The 17,277-nt window shown below is 43.4% G+C and overlaps 1 protein-coding gene across 8 annotated transcripts in view; it reads right to left on the reverse strand.

Annotated features, from left to right (window-relative positions):
* Nucleotides 1–16: 16 nt before the first annotated feature.
* Nucleotides 17–17,277, reverse strand: part of LOC121005375 (oocyte zinc finger protein XlCOF6-like) — a 916,661-nt gene continuing 899,400 nt past the window's right edge. For 5 of the 8 annotated variants that reach the window (XM_040438064.1, XM_040438069.1, XM_040438070.1 and 2 more), the window contains 11 exons: nt 9,316–9,439; nt 9,104–9,201; nt 8,669–8,756; nt 5,928–6,088; nt 5,611–5,802; nt 5,399–5,522; nt 5,176–5,285; nt 5,010–5,085; nt 4,827–4,924; nt 4,085–4,193; nt 17–2,559 (listed from right to left, as the gene is read on the reverse strand). In XM_040438064.1, coding sequence (XP_040293998.1) covers nt 866–2,559; nt 4,085–4,193; nt 4,827–4,924; nt 5,010–5,085; nt 5,176–5,285; nt 5,399–5,522; nt 5,611–5,802; nt 5,928–6,088; nt 8,669–8,756; nt 9,104–9,201; nt 9,316–9,439 — 2,874 coding nt within the window. In that variant the 3' untranslated portion in view covers nt 17–865. Of the gene's footprint in view, nt 2,560–4,084; nt 4,194–4,826; nt 4,925–5,009; nt 5,086–5,175; nt 5,286–5,398; nt 5,523–5,610; nt 5,803–5,927; nt 6,089–8,668; nt 8,757–9,103; nt 9,202–9,315; nt 9,440–9,524; nt 9,711–9,832; nt 9,987–17,277 lie in introns of all 8 variants that reach the window. The other 3 variants (XM_040438065.1, XM_040438066.1, XM_040438071.1) reach the window with 2 other exon arrangements.

Here is a 17,277-nt window from a genome sequence, read left to right on the forward strand (position 1 = left end):
TTTTTCCAGGGTGCGGGTGCCCACAGAGAGGGCTCTGAGTGGCACCCGTACCATAGGTTCGCCACCACTGGTATAGAGGAATACATTCCATAACTTAAAAACCCATTTTGTAAACAAATGCCATGTTTCAGCTTAACACATGTAGGTGCATCTATATTCAGGCTACCATCCATTTAATGGAAATCTTCACCGTTCTGCATATTTATTTTAGTGTTTAAAAATATAATTTAAAAAGTCTGTAGTGTAGACCAAAGGTTGGAAAAACAGCAAGATGAAATTCTGACACCTTTATTTTCACAGCAACCTTGAGAAGGCAGGAAGAGAATTAGTCCCCACCCCCCCAAAGAAAGTTATAGGGTTTGCTGGATCCAAGTGTCTCCCCAAACTCCATGTAACAGTGGACTTCAGGTAACTATAATTTAGAATACTAGGACATTGATGGCAATTTTGACCAGAAGTAACATATTGGTGGCTTTCAAAAGGTAGTGAGGTACTTTCTTTTTACAGCAACCTTGAGAGAGCAGGGAGAGAACCAATTCCCATCAAAAAATTATAGGATTAGCTGGGTCCAAAGATCTCCTCAGACTCCATGTCTCCATAGACTTCACTTACCTATAATTTGGGAGACTAGGACATTGATGGCAATTCTGACCAGAAGTAAAATTTTGGTAGCTTCCAAAAAGTAGTTTGTTCCTTTCTTTTTGCATCAGTCTTGAAGGAGGCAGGGAAAGAATCAATTCCCATCAACAAAATTATAGTGTTGGTTGGGTATACCCAACATGACAGAATGTCTTGAACTGTGTACCATGAGATTTGATCTTGTAGTTTGCTTTCACTCATGGATACAAGCAAGCCACTGTGGACTTCAGGTAACTATAATTTGGGAGTGTGGGGCATCAATGGTAATTCCATCCAGAAGTGACATTTTGGTGGCTTTTGAAATGTAGTGAGTTCCTTGGTGTCTAACAAGATTTGATTTCTGGTTAAAACATTTGCCACACTCCGGACAGATAAAAGGCCGCTCTCCTGTGTGACTTCTCTGATGAATCTCAAACTGACTTTTACGTGTAAAGCCTCTCCCACATTCCGAGCAAGAATACAGCTTCTCTCCTGTGTGAATTCTCTGGTGTACAACAAGATCTGATCGATGGATAAAACTCTTTCCACATTCTGGACAGGCATATGGTTTCTCCCCCAAATGAATCCTCTGATGTCTTACAAGATCTGACTTCTGGATAAAACATTTCCCACATTCCAAACACGGAAAAGGCCTCTCTCCTGTGTGAGTTCTCTGATGGTCAACTAGACTTGATTTATGAGTAAAACTTTTTCCACATACTGAGCAAGAAAACGGCCTCTCACCAGAGTGACTTCTCTGATGTCTCTCAAGACGATCTTTGAGTGTAAAACATTTCCCGCATTCGAGACATGAAAAGGGCCTGTCCCCTGTGTGAATTCTCTGATGTTTTAGAAGGCCTGCTTTCTGGGTAAAGCATTTCCCGCACTGTAGACATAAAAATGGTTTCTCTTCTTTATCATCTTTCTGTTGTATGCTAATATAATCTGCACAAATACATTTACATTCCCCACATTCTAGACATGAAAACCTTTTTCTCTTTCCTTCATGAACTTTCTGATGTGCAATAAGGCCTGACTTCTGGGTAAAACTTTTTTCACATTCTGCACATGAATACGGCTTCTCCCCAGTGTGGATTCTCTGATGTGCAACAAGAACCGATTTCTTAGTAAAACTTTTCCCACATTCCATACATGGAAATGGCCTCTCCCCTGTGTGAGTTCTCTGGTGGTCAACAAGAACAGACTTCTTCTTAAAACACTTGCCACATTCAGAACATATATATGAACTGCGTCCTGTGTGAGATCTCTGATGTTTAAGTAACATAGAATTTTTGGTAAAACATTTCCCACACTCTAAACACAGCAACGGCTTCTGCTCAGTGTGAATTCTCATATGTTTAACTAGAACAGACTTCTTGCTAAAAGGTTTCCCACATTCAGAACAGGAGTATGGCTTCTCCCCCATGTGAAACTTCAGATGTTCTATAAGATAGGATTTCTGAGAAAATGATTTGCTGCACTCAACACAGGAAAATGGTCTCTCTTCATTGTGAATTTTCTGATGTTTAAAAAGATTTTCTCTATGCATAAATCGCTTCCCACATTCAGGACAAGAATAAGGTTTCTCCCCAGTGTGAAATCTCTGATGTTCTATGAGACGGAATTTGAATGTAAAAGATTTACCACAATCGCCACAGAAAAACGGCCTTGTGTGACTTCTCTTATGTCTGAGAAGATTTGCCTTCTTTCCAAAATGTCTCCCGCATTCAGAACATGGAAATATTTTATACACTCTGTGACCTATGTTTTGTGTAAAAACATGCGATTTCCCAGGGCGTTCCACAGGATACAAGGGATCTGAGAATGGGTCTGGAAGTATATTCGGCATTAATGGGTCTTCATATGAAAAATTTTGGTTGAAGTTATCTTCTGCTTCAGAACATGGAGGTAAAAGATTTTGTCCATCCAAGCTATGGCAACCTGATAGAATTAAAGACATGTTATACATTTTTCTAAGTATTAATTAAAACATACTATGGAGCAGCTGTAGAAATACACATTACTTTCTTAAGTAAAAAAAAAAAGGCATGAACCAATCAGTGCGGATAGTGTCAGAATGTGTAGGGGCACATTCTATTGACAAGAAGAAAGGCAACTACCAGTTGTCAACTTAATCATATATTTAATAAGGAATAACAGGGGGTGGCTCAATTTAGAGTTCCAGGAAAAAAAACGGACAGAGAAGCTGTTATTACAATGCTCGCTGCTGCAATGTTGTCGGCCAGCAGGTACACTGTAAAGAGAATACAGCGCTTGTACGAATGCTGCGCTCTCTTCATACAGCTGATCAGCGAGGGTGCCGGCAGTCGGGCCCCTGCCAATTTGACATTGATGACCTATCCTAAGGACAGGTTATCAATATGGGAAACGCAGAGAACAGCATTAAAAGGTAAAGTATTTATAGACATGTCAGGTGATCTGACAGGTCCTATCAGGAGTTTTACTTTTTCAAATATGGAATTTTCCATAAAAATATTGGTTGAAGTGTTACAGAGAATCTCTACTATAATGAGAAGAAACAAGACATGTGCGAAGAAAACATGAAAGCGTGTGGAGGATATTTAAAGGGCTTGTCAGTGTTGTCCGTGAAATTAAAAAATGTTAGACAAGACCTCTAATAGCTAAATTAAAAAAATTATGTTATATTTACGACATTCTTCAGCGTTGGTCTGGTCCTCCTGCTGCTGCTTGTTGTTTACAAACTGCAGCAGTGACATGCCGGTATACGGCATGTGATCCCTGCAGCCAATCACTATTCTCAGTGTTAGTGATTGGCTGCAGCAGTCACGTATACCGAAACGTCACTGCTGCAGTTTGCGAACAAGCAGCGTCAGGAGGACCAGACCAGCGCTGGAGAATGGGGTGACTATAAAAAAATAAAAAAATTCTATTGGAGGGCTTGTCTGAGATTTTTAATTATCTTGGACAACCCCTTTAAGGGCTCATGTACACGACCGTATGTATTTTGCGGTCCACAAAAAAAGACTGATGACATTCATGTGACGTCCGTGTTGCATCCGTTTTTTTTTTTGCTGGTACATTGTAACAAGGTCTGTCCTTGTCCGCAAAACGGATAAGAATAGAACATGTTCTATTTATTTTTGGCGGAACGGACATGTGGACACGGAATGCACAAGGATCATTTCCGTTTTTTTTCAAGCCCTACTAAAATGGTTACGCATATGGAGCTGTAAAAAAAACAAAAAAAACAAAAAAAAAACACAGAACGGAAACAGAAGAATAATACGTTCGTATGCATGAGCCCTATCCCGATATCAGTGGTGGACAACTGTGTTGGAATTGATACACTGAATGTAATGTATATAATGCGTGGTCACTGAACTGGGCCTCATCTGGGTTGTACACCACAACTAACATATACTGTGATGTGTAACGATGTAGTTATTGTACAAGGAGACATCTGTACAAAGTGTTTTTTACTGACCTTGACCAATATCTACAGGAATTTCTTCCTCTTTACATTGATGCCTGTTCATTACACACATCTCATCTTCATCTACAACTTCAACTTTAATATCAATGAGATCTTCTACCTGAATAAAAATATGAACAAATTATTTAACAGACAGAAGCTTAAGAAAAAGAAGGAGAAGTCACCTAATTGCACCTCCCTTATTAAAGGAAATTAAGGCACCTTGCAGACGAGCGTGTGCGAATTAGGTCCGGATGCATTTAGTGAAAAATGTGCGATTTTGCAAGCAAGTTCATTCAGTTTTGCCTGCAATGCGATTTGATGCATTTTGCACACGCGTGATAAAAAACTGAAAGTATACAAACAACATCTCTTAGCAACCATCCGTGAAAAACACATCTCATCCGCACTTGCTTGCGGATGCGATTTTTACGCAGCCCTATTCACTTCTATGGGGTCAGTGTTGCGTGAAAAACGCAGAATATAGAACATGCTGCAATTTTCACGCAACGCACAAGTTATGCGTGCAAACCAACGCTCATATACACAGACCCATCGAAATAAATGGGTCCGGATTCAGTGCGGGCGTAATGCGTTCGCATCACGCATTGCTCCCGCGCTGAAAACTCGCTCATATGAAAGGGGCCTAAGTTTTGATAAAACAAACAGAATAAACAAATGGTCCATAGAGCTCATCTGGTGAACACATAAAATAGGTCTACTTTGATGTCAAAAAGATCTCGGCCACAAATACCTGATGATCTGGTGAGACAATGTGATTTTCGTCTGGACTATCCAGGCTATACGGAGGAGTCTTACATCCTTCTGTTGAATTTCCCTTACTGGAGACATCTGAAAAAACACAAAAACACGGTATGCATCTTTGTGACCCTCAAAACTGCTCTTTCCTTCACAATCAGTGACCCCCCCCCCTTACACGGTTGGTCAGCCATGATATACGTCTCCTCTTCTTCCTCATCTACACTTTCAACTTTCATATCAAGATCTTCACTCTAGACAGACAAGATAAAAATAAATCATTCAATCAAATAACTTTGGTCTAATGACTCAATACTAACAATATTATTTATATTAGTTGAGACCTCAGATCCATCTGCTTGATCTGGCGAGACATTACAATTTTCTTCTGGCCACGGCTGCGAACTGAGAGGACTAGAACATTTCTCTGCTGGATTTACCTTACTGGATTCATCTGTAGGACACACACACACAGTAACTAAAAACATTATATATTTATGCGATATATCACAAGGGTATCCAGGCGACCCTTAAAACCACTCCTATACCATCAAAGTCTCCTCTTACCCTGTGATGCGAGAGACTGTTGGTCCTCCATCATGACGTCCTTGTACAGATCCTTGTGTCCTTCTAAATACTCCCACTCCTCCATGGAGAAATGGACAGTGACATCATGACACCTTATAGGAACCTGACACACACAATGATACAGCCATCATCCAGACACATCATTCCTTGTGTTACTATAAAAATGTCCCAGCATTGCCAGCAGCGCTCACCTCTCCAGTCAGCAGCTCAATGATCTTGTTGGTGATATCTTGGATCTTCTGCTCACTGGTCCTCTCAGGTATCAATGAGTGAGCTGGAGGGTCGGGGATTGAGTTCTGGGTCCTGCTCCAGGCTCCTAACACTCGAGGGCGACCGCTAGGAGTCATACACTTGCCTAATGTCCTTCTCTCTACAGTGTAATCCTATTTGTAAAGAAAGCAGTAATGAACAGCGCTATACAAGTTTCCATCACCTCTGTGGTAACGTCCCTGTTTTATTGACAGAGATCAGAGTAATGTCATGTGACAGAATTCCCAGAATGCCGCACCTCACCAGTAAGGAGGTAGATGATCTCCAAGGTGAGGTTTAATATGCTTTCAGACAGCATGTTCCCGTGCCTGTCTGTCCTCAGGGGATCGTTCAGGAAAAGGACTATTCTCTTGTGGAGAAGACAAGACTTCCGCTGGGAGGGCCCTGTAGTATGGGAACCTGATAAGGAAAAAAAAAATTGTAAAAATCACAGTGGGAACGACCCAATCATGCCACTTTAAAGAGAACCTGTCATAAATTTGATGCTGAACTCATGGAGGACAGCATAGAGTAGTGACAGACGAGATGATTTCAGCGGTGTGTCACTCATGAACTAAAAGTGGTTGCAGAGAACCAGCATCATAATCATTGCAGCCCAGGCCTTGAAAAGAGTCAAATCTACTTGAGAAGAGTCAGAGTTATTCATAAGCTCCTGGTCTCCTGCCCATTTGCTGATGATTGACAGTTCTCTTCTAGGGAGAAAAGTAAGGAGAATACTGTCAATCATCAACAAATGGGTAGGAGACCGGAAGCTTATGAATAACTGACTCTTCTAAGCTAGATTGGACTCCTTTCAAGGCCTGGGCTGCAATAATTATGATGCTGGTTATCAGCAACCACCTACTATTACTTTTAGCTTATGAATGATCCACCGCTGAAATCAGCTCGTCTGTCACTACTTAATGCAGCTCTAAGTTGATCACTGATCACAGGTTCTCTTTAAGGAAATACTAAGAAGTCATATTTCTTAGCTTCCTACCTGCCCTGAAGCATAACCCATGAACGTGAGGTCTCACAGGGAGAAATTGTCACCCACACAGAGGCTGAGGTAGCATCCAATGTGCTGCACACACAGCTCACAACAGCTATTATGAAAGAGCATGGCGGCCGTGTAGTTCCCTTCTGCACAAGAGCATCAACCTGTGTTTGCTGGGTGCGTATGCTAGCACTGAGTTACCTTCGTGATCTACGTATAGTCACACTAGTAATGGAATACTGTAATAACACATCTCAGGTATGAATTGAGGGCTGTATCAGAGTCGAGGAGAAAGCAATCTATGAATGTGATTGCATATGGATCTTAAAGGGGTTATGCCATTATTGGTGTAAAAAGAGAAAAATCAGACATATAGTGCACATCAATCTAACAAAGCTAGAAGCAACCCTAAACCGCACATGGATCCAGAGATCTCCCCATTTATTGCTCTGCTAGATTTATATCAGGGGAGAGAGTCCTTTCCCTGTAACTGCCACAGCTTCTAACCGAGCATATGGCTGGTGGCAGTGGAAGATATTAACTGAGCATGTGCGATCAACTCCGAGAGGTGGAAATAAGGAAAAGAGAAAACAGTAGGTGGCGCTATACAGATACATTTTATTGAATAGCTCAGAGGCTATGCAAAATTTTTAATTGCATGCAATTACATAAAGTATCCAGATCCAGGTGCTGGTTTGAACAAAGTAGATTTTTGTGTGGCACAGCCCCTTTAGGTACCAATTTGAAGAAGGTCAAGAGAAAACATAGGTAATATGGGTGAGGTTATGGAGACTTCAGAGGAGGCAGATGACGAATACTCGGTAAGTAATAAGAGCAATAGGGCAACCTGTATCTACAGACCATGGCAGCTTGAGAATTGGGGGTCATTCAGACGGCCGTATGAATGAGTCCGCATCCATTCTGCAATTTTGCAGAATGGGTGCGGACCCATTCATCACAATGGGGCTGCAAGAGATGTGGACAGCACACTGTGCGCTGTCCGCATCTGTGGTTCCGTTCCGCGGCCCCGCAAAAAAAGATAGAGCAGGTCCTATTGTCCGCAATTACGGACAATTATAGGCATTTTCTATTATAGTTGCGGCCATGTGTGGTCCACAAATAGTGGAAGGCACACTGCCGGTATCAGTGTTTTGTGGATCTGCAAAACGCTACGGTCGTGTGAATGCGCCCTTATACTAGGCAAAGGAGGCTATAAAATTGAACAAATGTAAAATCCTGCATATAGAGACTATTTCATAAACTGCAGTTCACCTCACTGCCCTCTGATTAGCACCATTGTGAAGCTTATGCTCTAGAAAGATGCCAACAGAACAAGCACATTTCTCATGTTACCAAATGACTGTAGACACCTAGGAGCAAATCAAGTGAAAATCTCTCAATACAGAAAAATCATTAAAAAATTACATATGAAAAGGTCTTAGTGTTTATACAGTAGCAATAACATGTAGCCGGGGATTTAAAGGGTTTCTTCAGGACTTAAATAGTAATGGACTATTCTCAGGATAGGTCATCAATAGACAAATATCCAATAGGTGGTCGATCAACCGAAGGGGCCACAAAACCTGTGTGAACGCTCTGGCCTCTTCCTTGACCAGTGAAGTCACATCCATGTCCAAGCTCAGCCCCTAGAGAATGTATTGGTATACTGTGGTCCCTTCAAACAGCTTGTTGGTAGAGGTCTTTACCCGGGACCCTTACCAATCTCATGCTGATCATCTATCCTGAGGACAAGTAATTATTATTGAGTTCCTAGAAACCCCTTTAGTACTGCTTCAAGAATGACGACTTATGTTCTTGTTCATCTGATAGCAACCAATGAGATGATCAGAGGAGAAGAACAGTTGAGTAGAAGGGGATGGCAGCTCCTGTCACCCACAGACTCTCAAAAGTTTGTATTGAGAAGATGGTGAAGAATAAGAGATCGTTGTAAAAGCTGAACTGAGAATATTGTGATTATGCTCTGTCTAGAGGTTTCTGCTTACCTGGGCTGATATCTTCAGGAATTTCCTTTTCCGTACGATGGAGATCAGTGATAACAGAGGCCTCATCTTTATCAAGCAAGCCTTTTCCCTGATTTTTATATGGATGAATTAATACAGAGGATATCAGGAGAATGAAGATTTTAAGAGACAAGAATACAATTTCAATAATTCATACATATATTAGGTAATGTGTACAGACCTTAAAGTGCAATTTAATGACCACCATGTCTCTTTGAGACCACTGACTAAATTGCAGTGAAAATGGTCTGAGGGATGGTCATCTCAAATAAGAGGCCAATATATAAGAAAGAGAACATCTGTCCAAAAAAGATAGTCTTCATGGGGGTCTTCTCAGAAAGTTTTTTTGATAGTTTGTACCTTATATGGGTATGGGTAGGTGAGGTTCGAGGGTAGGTAGGTTAGTTTTCTATCTACCTGTTTATCGACTAGAGCATTATGCTTTTCCTCTGGAAAACCCTGGACACACATAGGACTGGGATATCTCTCTGGTGAATTTTTCTTACAAGATTCATCTGCAGGAAATACAAAATGACTGAATACATTGTGTACAAATGATAATAAGATGATGGCGGTATCTAGGAGACCACCACAACTGTTCTCTACCATCAATGACAATCTCCTCTTACCTGGCGATGTGAGAGGGTGGTGGTCCTCCATCATGATGTTCTTGTAGAGATCCTCGCGTTCTTCTAAATACTCCCACTCTTCCATGGAGAAATGGACAGAGACATCCTGACACCTTATAGGAACCTGACACACACAATCATAAACAATTATCAGACACATTATCCCTGAGGTAACTATATAATGTCCCAGCATTCCCAGCAGCGCTCACCTCTCCCGTCAGCAGCTCAATGATCTTGTTGGCGAGTTCTATGATCTTCTGCTCATTGTTTTTCTTACGTATCAGTGAGACAGGTGGAGGCTCCATGGTGGGGCTTCTGCTGCATCCACCTGATACACAGAGGCAGCTTCTGGGGGCCACACATTTTTCTGATGTTTTCTTCACTACCATGTAATCCTGTGTATGGAGAGACCCTGATAAATATCACTATGTACATTCCCAGTACACCTTGCCAGTCATGTCCCTCTATTATTAAAACAAAGAAAAGTGACCAAGTAACAATTCCCCAGATACCTCACCTTTCCAAGCAGTAGGTAGACAATCTCTAGGGTAAGGTTAAATATACTGTCGGTCATCTTGGTTGTGGACTTGTCTTTACTCATTGGATCGGGCATTGAGTTGGTCACTGCCTTTTAAAGGAGACTATGAGTCTTTGTTACACATTGTCCAGTGCTGGAGGAACATGAAAGCAAATTCATAAATTTAGAATTGTAAAGGAATTTGGCCACGTTAGGAGCTTCTTACAAACACTGTAATATGGGCAGAAGTGGTTTATTAAATAAAGCTTTACAGTATGAGAGTACCACACCGTACCAGTCCATTGCCCTAGCAGTTATATAAGAACCCAGCTGCTGACAGTCACACAACTACAAACCAGTGACTTTCCAAATATACATTAGAAAAAGTGAAGGACAGAGAGAAGGCAGTATGGCTACATGATCAGGCTCCACAAGGTAGTCTGTTACCATGAAGAAACACAGCTCTGCATAGGAACTAAAGACACAAAACAACAGGACAGTTTATATAATGGGGTTGTCCACTTATTGTAAGAAATGTGATGGGAACATGATCATGAGCAGCTTCGTATTATAAGGTTATTAGAAGATAAACGCTGCCCCCTTGTAACTCGAGCCTTCTCCACTGTACTCTCGGCTAGATGGAGAGGCATGTGACCAGGAATGTCCATCAGCCTCCTGTGAGAAAAAAACTAAAACCTATATGGAACACTAGCGCATATGCAGTGTTTTTCCTACAGAGAAGGATGATGGATATGTCTGGTCACATGCCTCTCTATCAGCGGCCATGATCAGCGCAGGAGCTCTGTACTAACAAGTGGGTGGAGCTTAACCAAGGAAGAAATGGCCACTTATCTTCTAATTACACTTTATTGGTAAGTTGCACACATGTTCCCAACACCTCTCCTCTTTAATGAGAAAGGGTTGTCTGAATTTATTTTTTTTCCAAAATCCGAAAATATTTTCCAATATTTTTTTTTTTTTTAAAAGACTTCAATCTGTAGACCTCTGAGGCCAGCGACTTGCTGCAGATAGGTGGTTACACCACACATGATGACCTGCATGGTAGTATACAAAGACTTGTAGGGACCATCAGATTGGCAGCCTGTGACCCATAAGCAGGGGCGTAGCTAAAGGCTCAGGGGCCCTGGTGCAAGAGTTCAGCTTGGGCCCCCCTTCCCTCAGTGCTCTGTGGCCAGGGGCAGGGGAACTCCCTAGCTAAATTCTCAACCTAACCCCTTCCCTCCAGCCAGAGATGTGACGATCAAGTAGGACTTTCTATAATACTGGTGTCTTCTCATGTGACACAAGGGTCTTTGGGCCCCCTCAGGCTCCTGGGCCCGGTAGCGACTGCTACCTCTGCTCCCCCTATAGCTACGCCCCTGCCCATAAGGGATTTAAAGGAAATGTCTCGCCAAAATTTTTATCTGCCAGTTAAAACCAGATAGTAACCCATCTTTTTGGGGGCGGCCATCTACCCTCAACTGTTCTTAACGGCATTAAAAAAAATTGCTTTACAGCAGCCCCATGTGCCATAGACACAAGGAGGGAGACCTCATTGACTTCTATGGGAGAGTTTTCTGGGCATGCTCTGTGACCTGTGAAGAGGTCAGGAGGGAGCAGATAAGCCCTGACAATATTGTGAATGGTGGATCCTGTCTAAGGCTACTTTCACACTACCGTTCAGAGCGGGTCCGTCTGATGTCTGCACAGACGGATCCGCTCCTATAATGCAGACGTTTGTATCCGTTCAGAACGGATCCGTCTGCATTATAGTTTAAAAAAAATTCTAAGTGTGAAAGTAGCCTGAACGGATCCGTCCAGACTTTACATTGAAAGTCAATGGGGGACGGATCCGTTTGAAGATTGAGCCATATTGTGTCATCTTCAAACGGATCCGTCTCCATTGACTTACATTGTAAGTCTGGACGGATCCGCTTGCCTCCGCACGGCCAGGCGGACACCCGAACGCTGCAAGCAGCGTTCAGGTGTCCGCTCACTGAGCGGAGCGGAGGCTGAACGCCGCCAGACTGATGCATTCTGAGCGGATCCGCATCCACTCAGAATGCATTAGGGCAGTACGGATGCGTTCGGGGCCGTTTGTGAGCCCCTTCAAACAGAGCTCACGAGCGGACACCCGAACGCAGGTGTGAAAGTAGCCTTATCTGTACACAGAGGTGATATCTCCTTATTACAGGCAGGATTAGAATGATATATAACTGCAGTAACGAGATCTGTACAGACCAAGAAGTGGCGCCCATTATTAGGCTAAAGGTGCATTTCGGCCTGAAGTGTCGCCCATTATTAGGCTAAAGGTGCATTTCGGCCTGAAGTGTCGCCCATTATTAGGCTAAAGGTGTATTTCGGCCTAAGAATCTGTCAGATCATCGGGAATGACTGTTCCCGACAATCTGCCAGTGTAAATGTTCCACCGTTCACCCGATGCGCAGACATTTAAAAATGCAAAAAAATAAAAAAATCTGTTTTTCCGGATGACAACGAAGAGATGGACCCGGTGTTTCAATGCATTTGTTAGACGGATCCGCATCTGGATCCGTCTACAAAAGCTATCCGTTTGCAAACGGATTTCCGGATCCGGCAGGCAGACGGAACTGCCTGCCGGATCTTCACAATGCAAGTGTGAAAGTACCCTTAGGGTACTTTCACACTAGCGTTTTTCTTTTCCGGCGCTGAGTTTTGTCCTAGGGGCTCAAATCCGGAAAAGAACTGATCAGTTTTATCCTAATGCATTCTGAATGGAGAGTAATCCGTTCAGGATGCATCAGGATGTCTTCAGTTCAGTCTTTTTGACTGATCAGGCTTTTCAGAAAACCATAGCATGTTGTATTTTTACCTCCGGCCAAAAATCCTGAACACTTTGACTGAACGCCGGATCCGGTCTTTTTCCCATTGACTTGCATTAACGCCGGATCCGGCGCCGTGTGTTCAGTCAAACCGGATCCGGCTTTTGCATGTTAAACCCGAAAAATGTGAAAAGAAAGTCCATAAATGGCGGATCCGTTTTTTCCAATGCATTTTTTCATTGTGATCAAAATCCTGATCAGGATTCAAATGTAATCCGTTTTCACACGTTTTTCCGGATCCGGCGGGCAGTTCCGGTGTCGGAATTGAACGCCGGATTTAAACAACGCTAGTGTGAAAGTAGCCTTAAACAATAGGTCATTTTCTGATGACAGTGGGTTTTTTCTTTTCATTTTAAAGGATTCCCAGCACTTAAAAAAAAAAAAAACTCCAAGGCAAACTCTTTTACAACTATTTTCGAAGCAACCTCCTTTTTCACATGACTGTCAGACATTTCCTAATCACCATCACATCAGCCCCCTGGCATTTTACAAGAACCATGACTTCTTATTGGTGCCATTCTGAGAAATGAAGAGATTTTGCTAGTGGCATATCTTGGGTTACGGCTCTTAATTACAAAGAACAATCAAGTCATCTTCAGGATCAAAAATTCTGAAACATCTATGCTCACCCCTCAGAGGTATAGATCAGGCATCCTCAAACTGCGGCCCTCCAGCTGTTGTAAAACTACAACTCCCACAACGCCCTGCTGTAGGCTGATACCTGTAGGCTGTTCGGGCATGCTGGGAGTTGTAGTTTTGCAACAGCTGGATGGCCGCAGTTTGAGGATGCCTGGTATAGATGCTTCTTGGGAGTAGTTTCTCAATCCCGGCCAAACCCTTTAACCCTTAGGCCCCTTTCACACGGGTGAGTTTTCCGCGCGGGTGCAAGGCCTGAGGTGAACGCATTGCACCCGCACTGAATCCGGACCCATTCACTTCAATGGGGCTGTGCAGATGAGCGGTGATTTTCACGCATCACTTGTGCGTTCCGTGAAAATCACAGCATGCTCTATATTGTGCTTTTTTCACTCAATGCAGGCCCCAGAAATGAATGGGGCTGCGCGAAAATCGCAAGCATCCGCAAGCAAGTGCAGATCCGGTGCGATTTTCACACATGGTTGCTAGGAGATGATCAGGATGAGCAACCCCGGACCCCATTAAAGTCTATTCACTGTATTATTTTCCCTTTATAACATGGTTATAAGGTAAAATAATAGCATTCTTAATACAGAATGCATAGTACAATAGGGCTGGAGGGGTTAAAAAATATAAAAAAAATTAACTCACCTCATCCACTTGATCGCGCAGCCGGCATAGTCTTCTTTCTTCCTCTTTCAGGACCTGCAAAAGGACCTTTGATGACGTAATCGCGCTCACCACGTGGTGAGCGAGATGACGTCACCGAAGGTCCTTTTGCAGGTCCTTCAAGAAGAACAAAGAAGAGGATCCCAGCTGCGCGATCAAGTGGATGAGGTGAATTCTAATTTTATTTTTTTTAACCCTCAATTGACATTATACTTAGCATTCTGTATTAAGAATGCTATTTTCCATTATAAACATGTTATAATGGAAAATAATAAAATCTACAGAACACCAAACCCAAACTCCAGTGAAGAAGTCAGGGTTCGGGTCTGGGTACCACATTCAGTTTTTTCCTCACGTGCGTGCAAAACACATTGCACTCGCGCAGAAAAAACTGAACAACAGAAAGCAATCGCAGTCAAAACTGACTGAAATTGCATGCCTACTCGCACGATTTTCCCTGAAAGCACCGGCTTCGCATCCGGCCCCTACCCGCCACGCCCGTGTGAAAGAGGCCTTAGGATACCAGAGTTTTTTTTTCATTTTTGCGTAGTGGGAAGCAGTAAGGTTTTGTTTCCACTGCGTTTCGTTTGTGGCAAAACTGACCCATGCCCTTCATTCTCTGGGTCAGTACAATTACGATACCCCATATGTATAGTTTTTTATGTCTAAGTAGTGTAAAAATAAATGTAAAACTTTGGAAAAAAATAAAAATTTTACATCAAAATATTCTGACTAGAGCTGCATCGGGTATCAAAGTATCGATACACAATCGATACGATACTGGACTTACTATTTAACGATTCGCCATTCAGCATTTTTAGTCACCTTGTCCCCCCAAAAAATAAGTTAGGACTGTTCCATTATGGGCCGGATGTTCCAGAAAATGCAGAATGCAAGTCTTCAATAAATTTGATACCTTTTAGATGTGCGGCTCTTATCTCAGTATTCTTTCTCTTTTTTGGCTTATATTGTATGTTTTATACCGTGTGCCGGCACTCTTGTTCTAATTCTGATGTGCCCCCGCCTTCCAGTTTCCTTTACAGTAGTCATGGGATAACCCCTTTAAGTTGGTAAAAAAAATAAAAAAATCTTGCACTCACCTCTTTCTCTAGTGCTGTGTTCTGTGTGGCTCTGGTCCGGCTATCTTTGCTGCTGTCTGTTTACAGGCATTAGGGTCCATTCACATGTCCGCAATTCTGTTCCGCATTTTGCGGAACGGAATTGCGGACCCATTCATTTCTATGGGGCCACACGAAGTGCTGTCCGGATCCGGAAATGCGGATCCGCACTTACGGGTCCGCAATTCCGTTCCCGAAAAAAATAGAACATGTCCTATTCTTGTCCGCAATTGCTATTATAGTGCGGGCGATGTGCGGGCCGCAAAAATGCGGAACGCACATTGCCGATGTCCGTGTTTTGCGGATCTGTTGATCCGCAAAACACATACGGATGTGTGAATGGACCCTTAGTGACATGCCAGAATACGTCATGTGACCGCTGCAGCCAGTCAGTGTCCTCAGTGGTCTACAGCTGAGGATAATAATTGGCCATGGCAGTGACATTCACGTTCCTGAAGGTTACTGACATGCTGGGATATGGCGCATGACTGCTGCAGCCAATCACTACCCGCAGATGCAGACCACTGAAGCCACATGCCGTATCCTGGCATGTCACTAATGCTGCCTGTAAACAGCAACAAGAGCTCATAAAAGTACACCCCTCACATTTTTGTAATTATTTTATAATATATTTTCATGGGACATCACTAAAGATCTGACACTTTGATACAATGTAAAGTAGTCAGTGTACAGCTTGTATAACAGTGTAAATTTGGTGTGCCCTCAAAATAAGGGTCCATTCACACGTCCGTAGTGTGTTTTGCGGCTCCACAAAACACGGACACCGGCAATTGCGGACTTGTGAATGGGGCCTAACTCAACACAGCCATCAATGTCTAAACCACTGGCAACAAAAGTGAGTACACCCCTAAGTGAAAATGGCCAAATTGTGCCCAATTAGCCATTTTCCTTCCCCAGTCTTACGTGACTCGTTAGTGTTACAAGGTCTCAGGTGTGAATAGGGAGCAGCTGTGTTAAATTTGGTGTTATCGCTCTCACACTCTCTCAACATGGCATTTCATGGCAAATAGGCCTGCACGATATATCGCCAAAGCAATCGTATCGCGATAATCGACGATTGCGATATGGCGATTTGGCCGACCCAAAAATGCTGCGCTTACTTACAATGATACACGGCCGCCGCACAGCACGGTCGGCGGGTGTATCTACAGAGGGAGGAGGGGCTGGGGGCCGGCATCTGGATTAGGAATGACAGTGGGGACCGATGTAGTCCCTGTATTCTAATGCACAGGCCCCGCTCACTGTTGTATAATCTTATCTAACCTGTAGGCATTGTTAAAATATAATAATCATGTGTAATCCAGCTGTATTACTTACAACAAGTTCCGTAGGAGGCAGGCAGGAGGGCGGGCGGCGCGTCACTCATACGTCATGCACCTGCGCCACCCACTTTATGAATGGAGCAGGCAGCGTGGGTGGGTGACGCGCCACCCACCCGCCCTTCCGGCCTGCCTCCTCCCTCCTCTCTGCTACGGAACTTGTTGTAAGTAATACAGCTGGATTACACATGATTATTATATTTTAACAATGCCTACAGGTTAGATAAGATTATACAACAGTGAGCGGGACCGGTGCATTAGAATACAGGGACTGCACCGGTCCCCGCTGTCACTCCTAATCCAGATGCCGGCCCCCAGCCCCTGTATTAGGGGTCACACTGCAGGGACACTGTTAAAGTACCACCAGTGCCTTCATACGGAACGGAACCTGGATTCATCGCTAAAGATGATGCGGTTCCAGTCTGAAGCAGCCAGGTTTCCTATACATGACACCAAAGCAGACAAAGGTAACAGTGGTTGGAATGGCAGGAGACGTTATGGGCACTGCGACTCAAAATATCCTCCTGCTAAGCACCTGGAAATGGTCCAGCTAGAGAAAGGGGTTTGTAATCAAGATGCCACCGGTGCCTGGCTGGTGGACAACACAACTGTGGGAGTTGCCCATGCTTGTCAGCGAATCAAATGATCCTCCCCACTTGTGGTCTGTGTGGGCCATTCAGAGCCTGTTTGGTGTTTGAGTGCCCTCACATAACCACTGTGCCCAACACCTCCTAATAGCTAGTTCAGAATGGCCTAGATGGCAGGCAATTTGTCAAAAAGACCAACCTGCTTCTCTCAATGTCTGTCAACTGGGCACAATG

This window comes from Bufo bufo, chromosome 6, assembly GCF_905171765.1.
Source record: "Bufo bufo chromosome 6, aBufBuf1.1, whole genome shotgun sequence".
In the NCBI taxonomy this organism is placed as follows: Eukaryota; Metazoa; Chordata; class Amphibia; order Anura; family Bufonidae; genus Bufo; species Bufo bufo.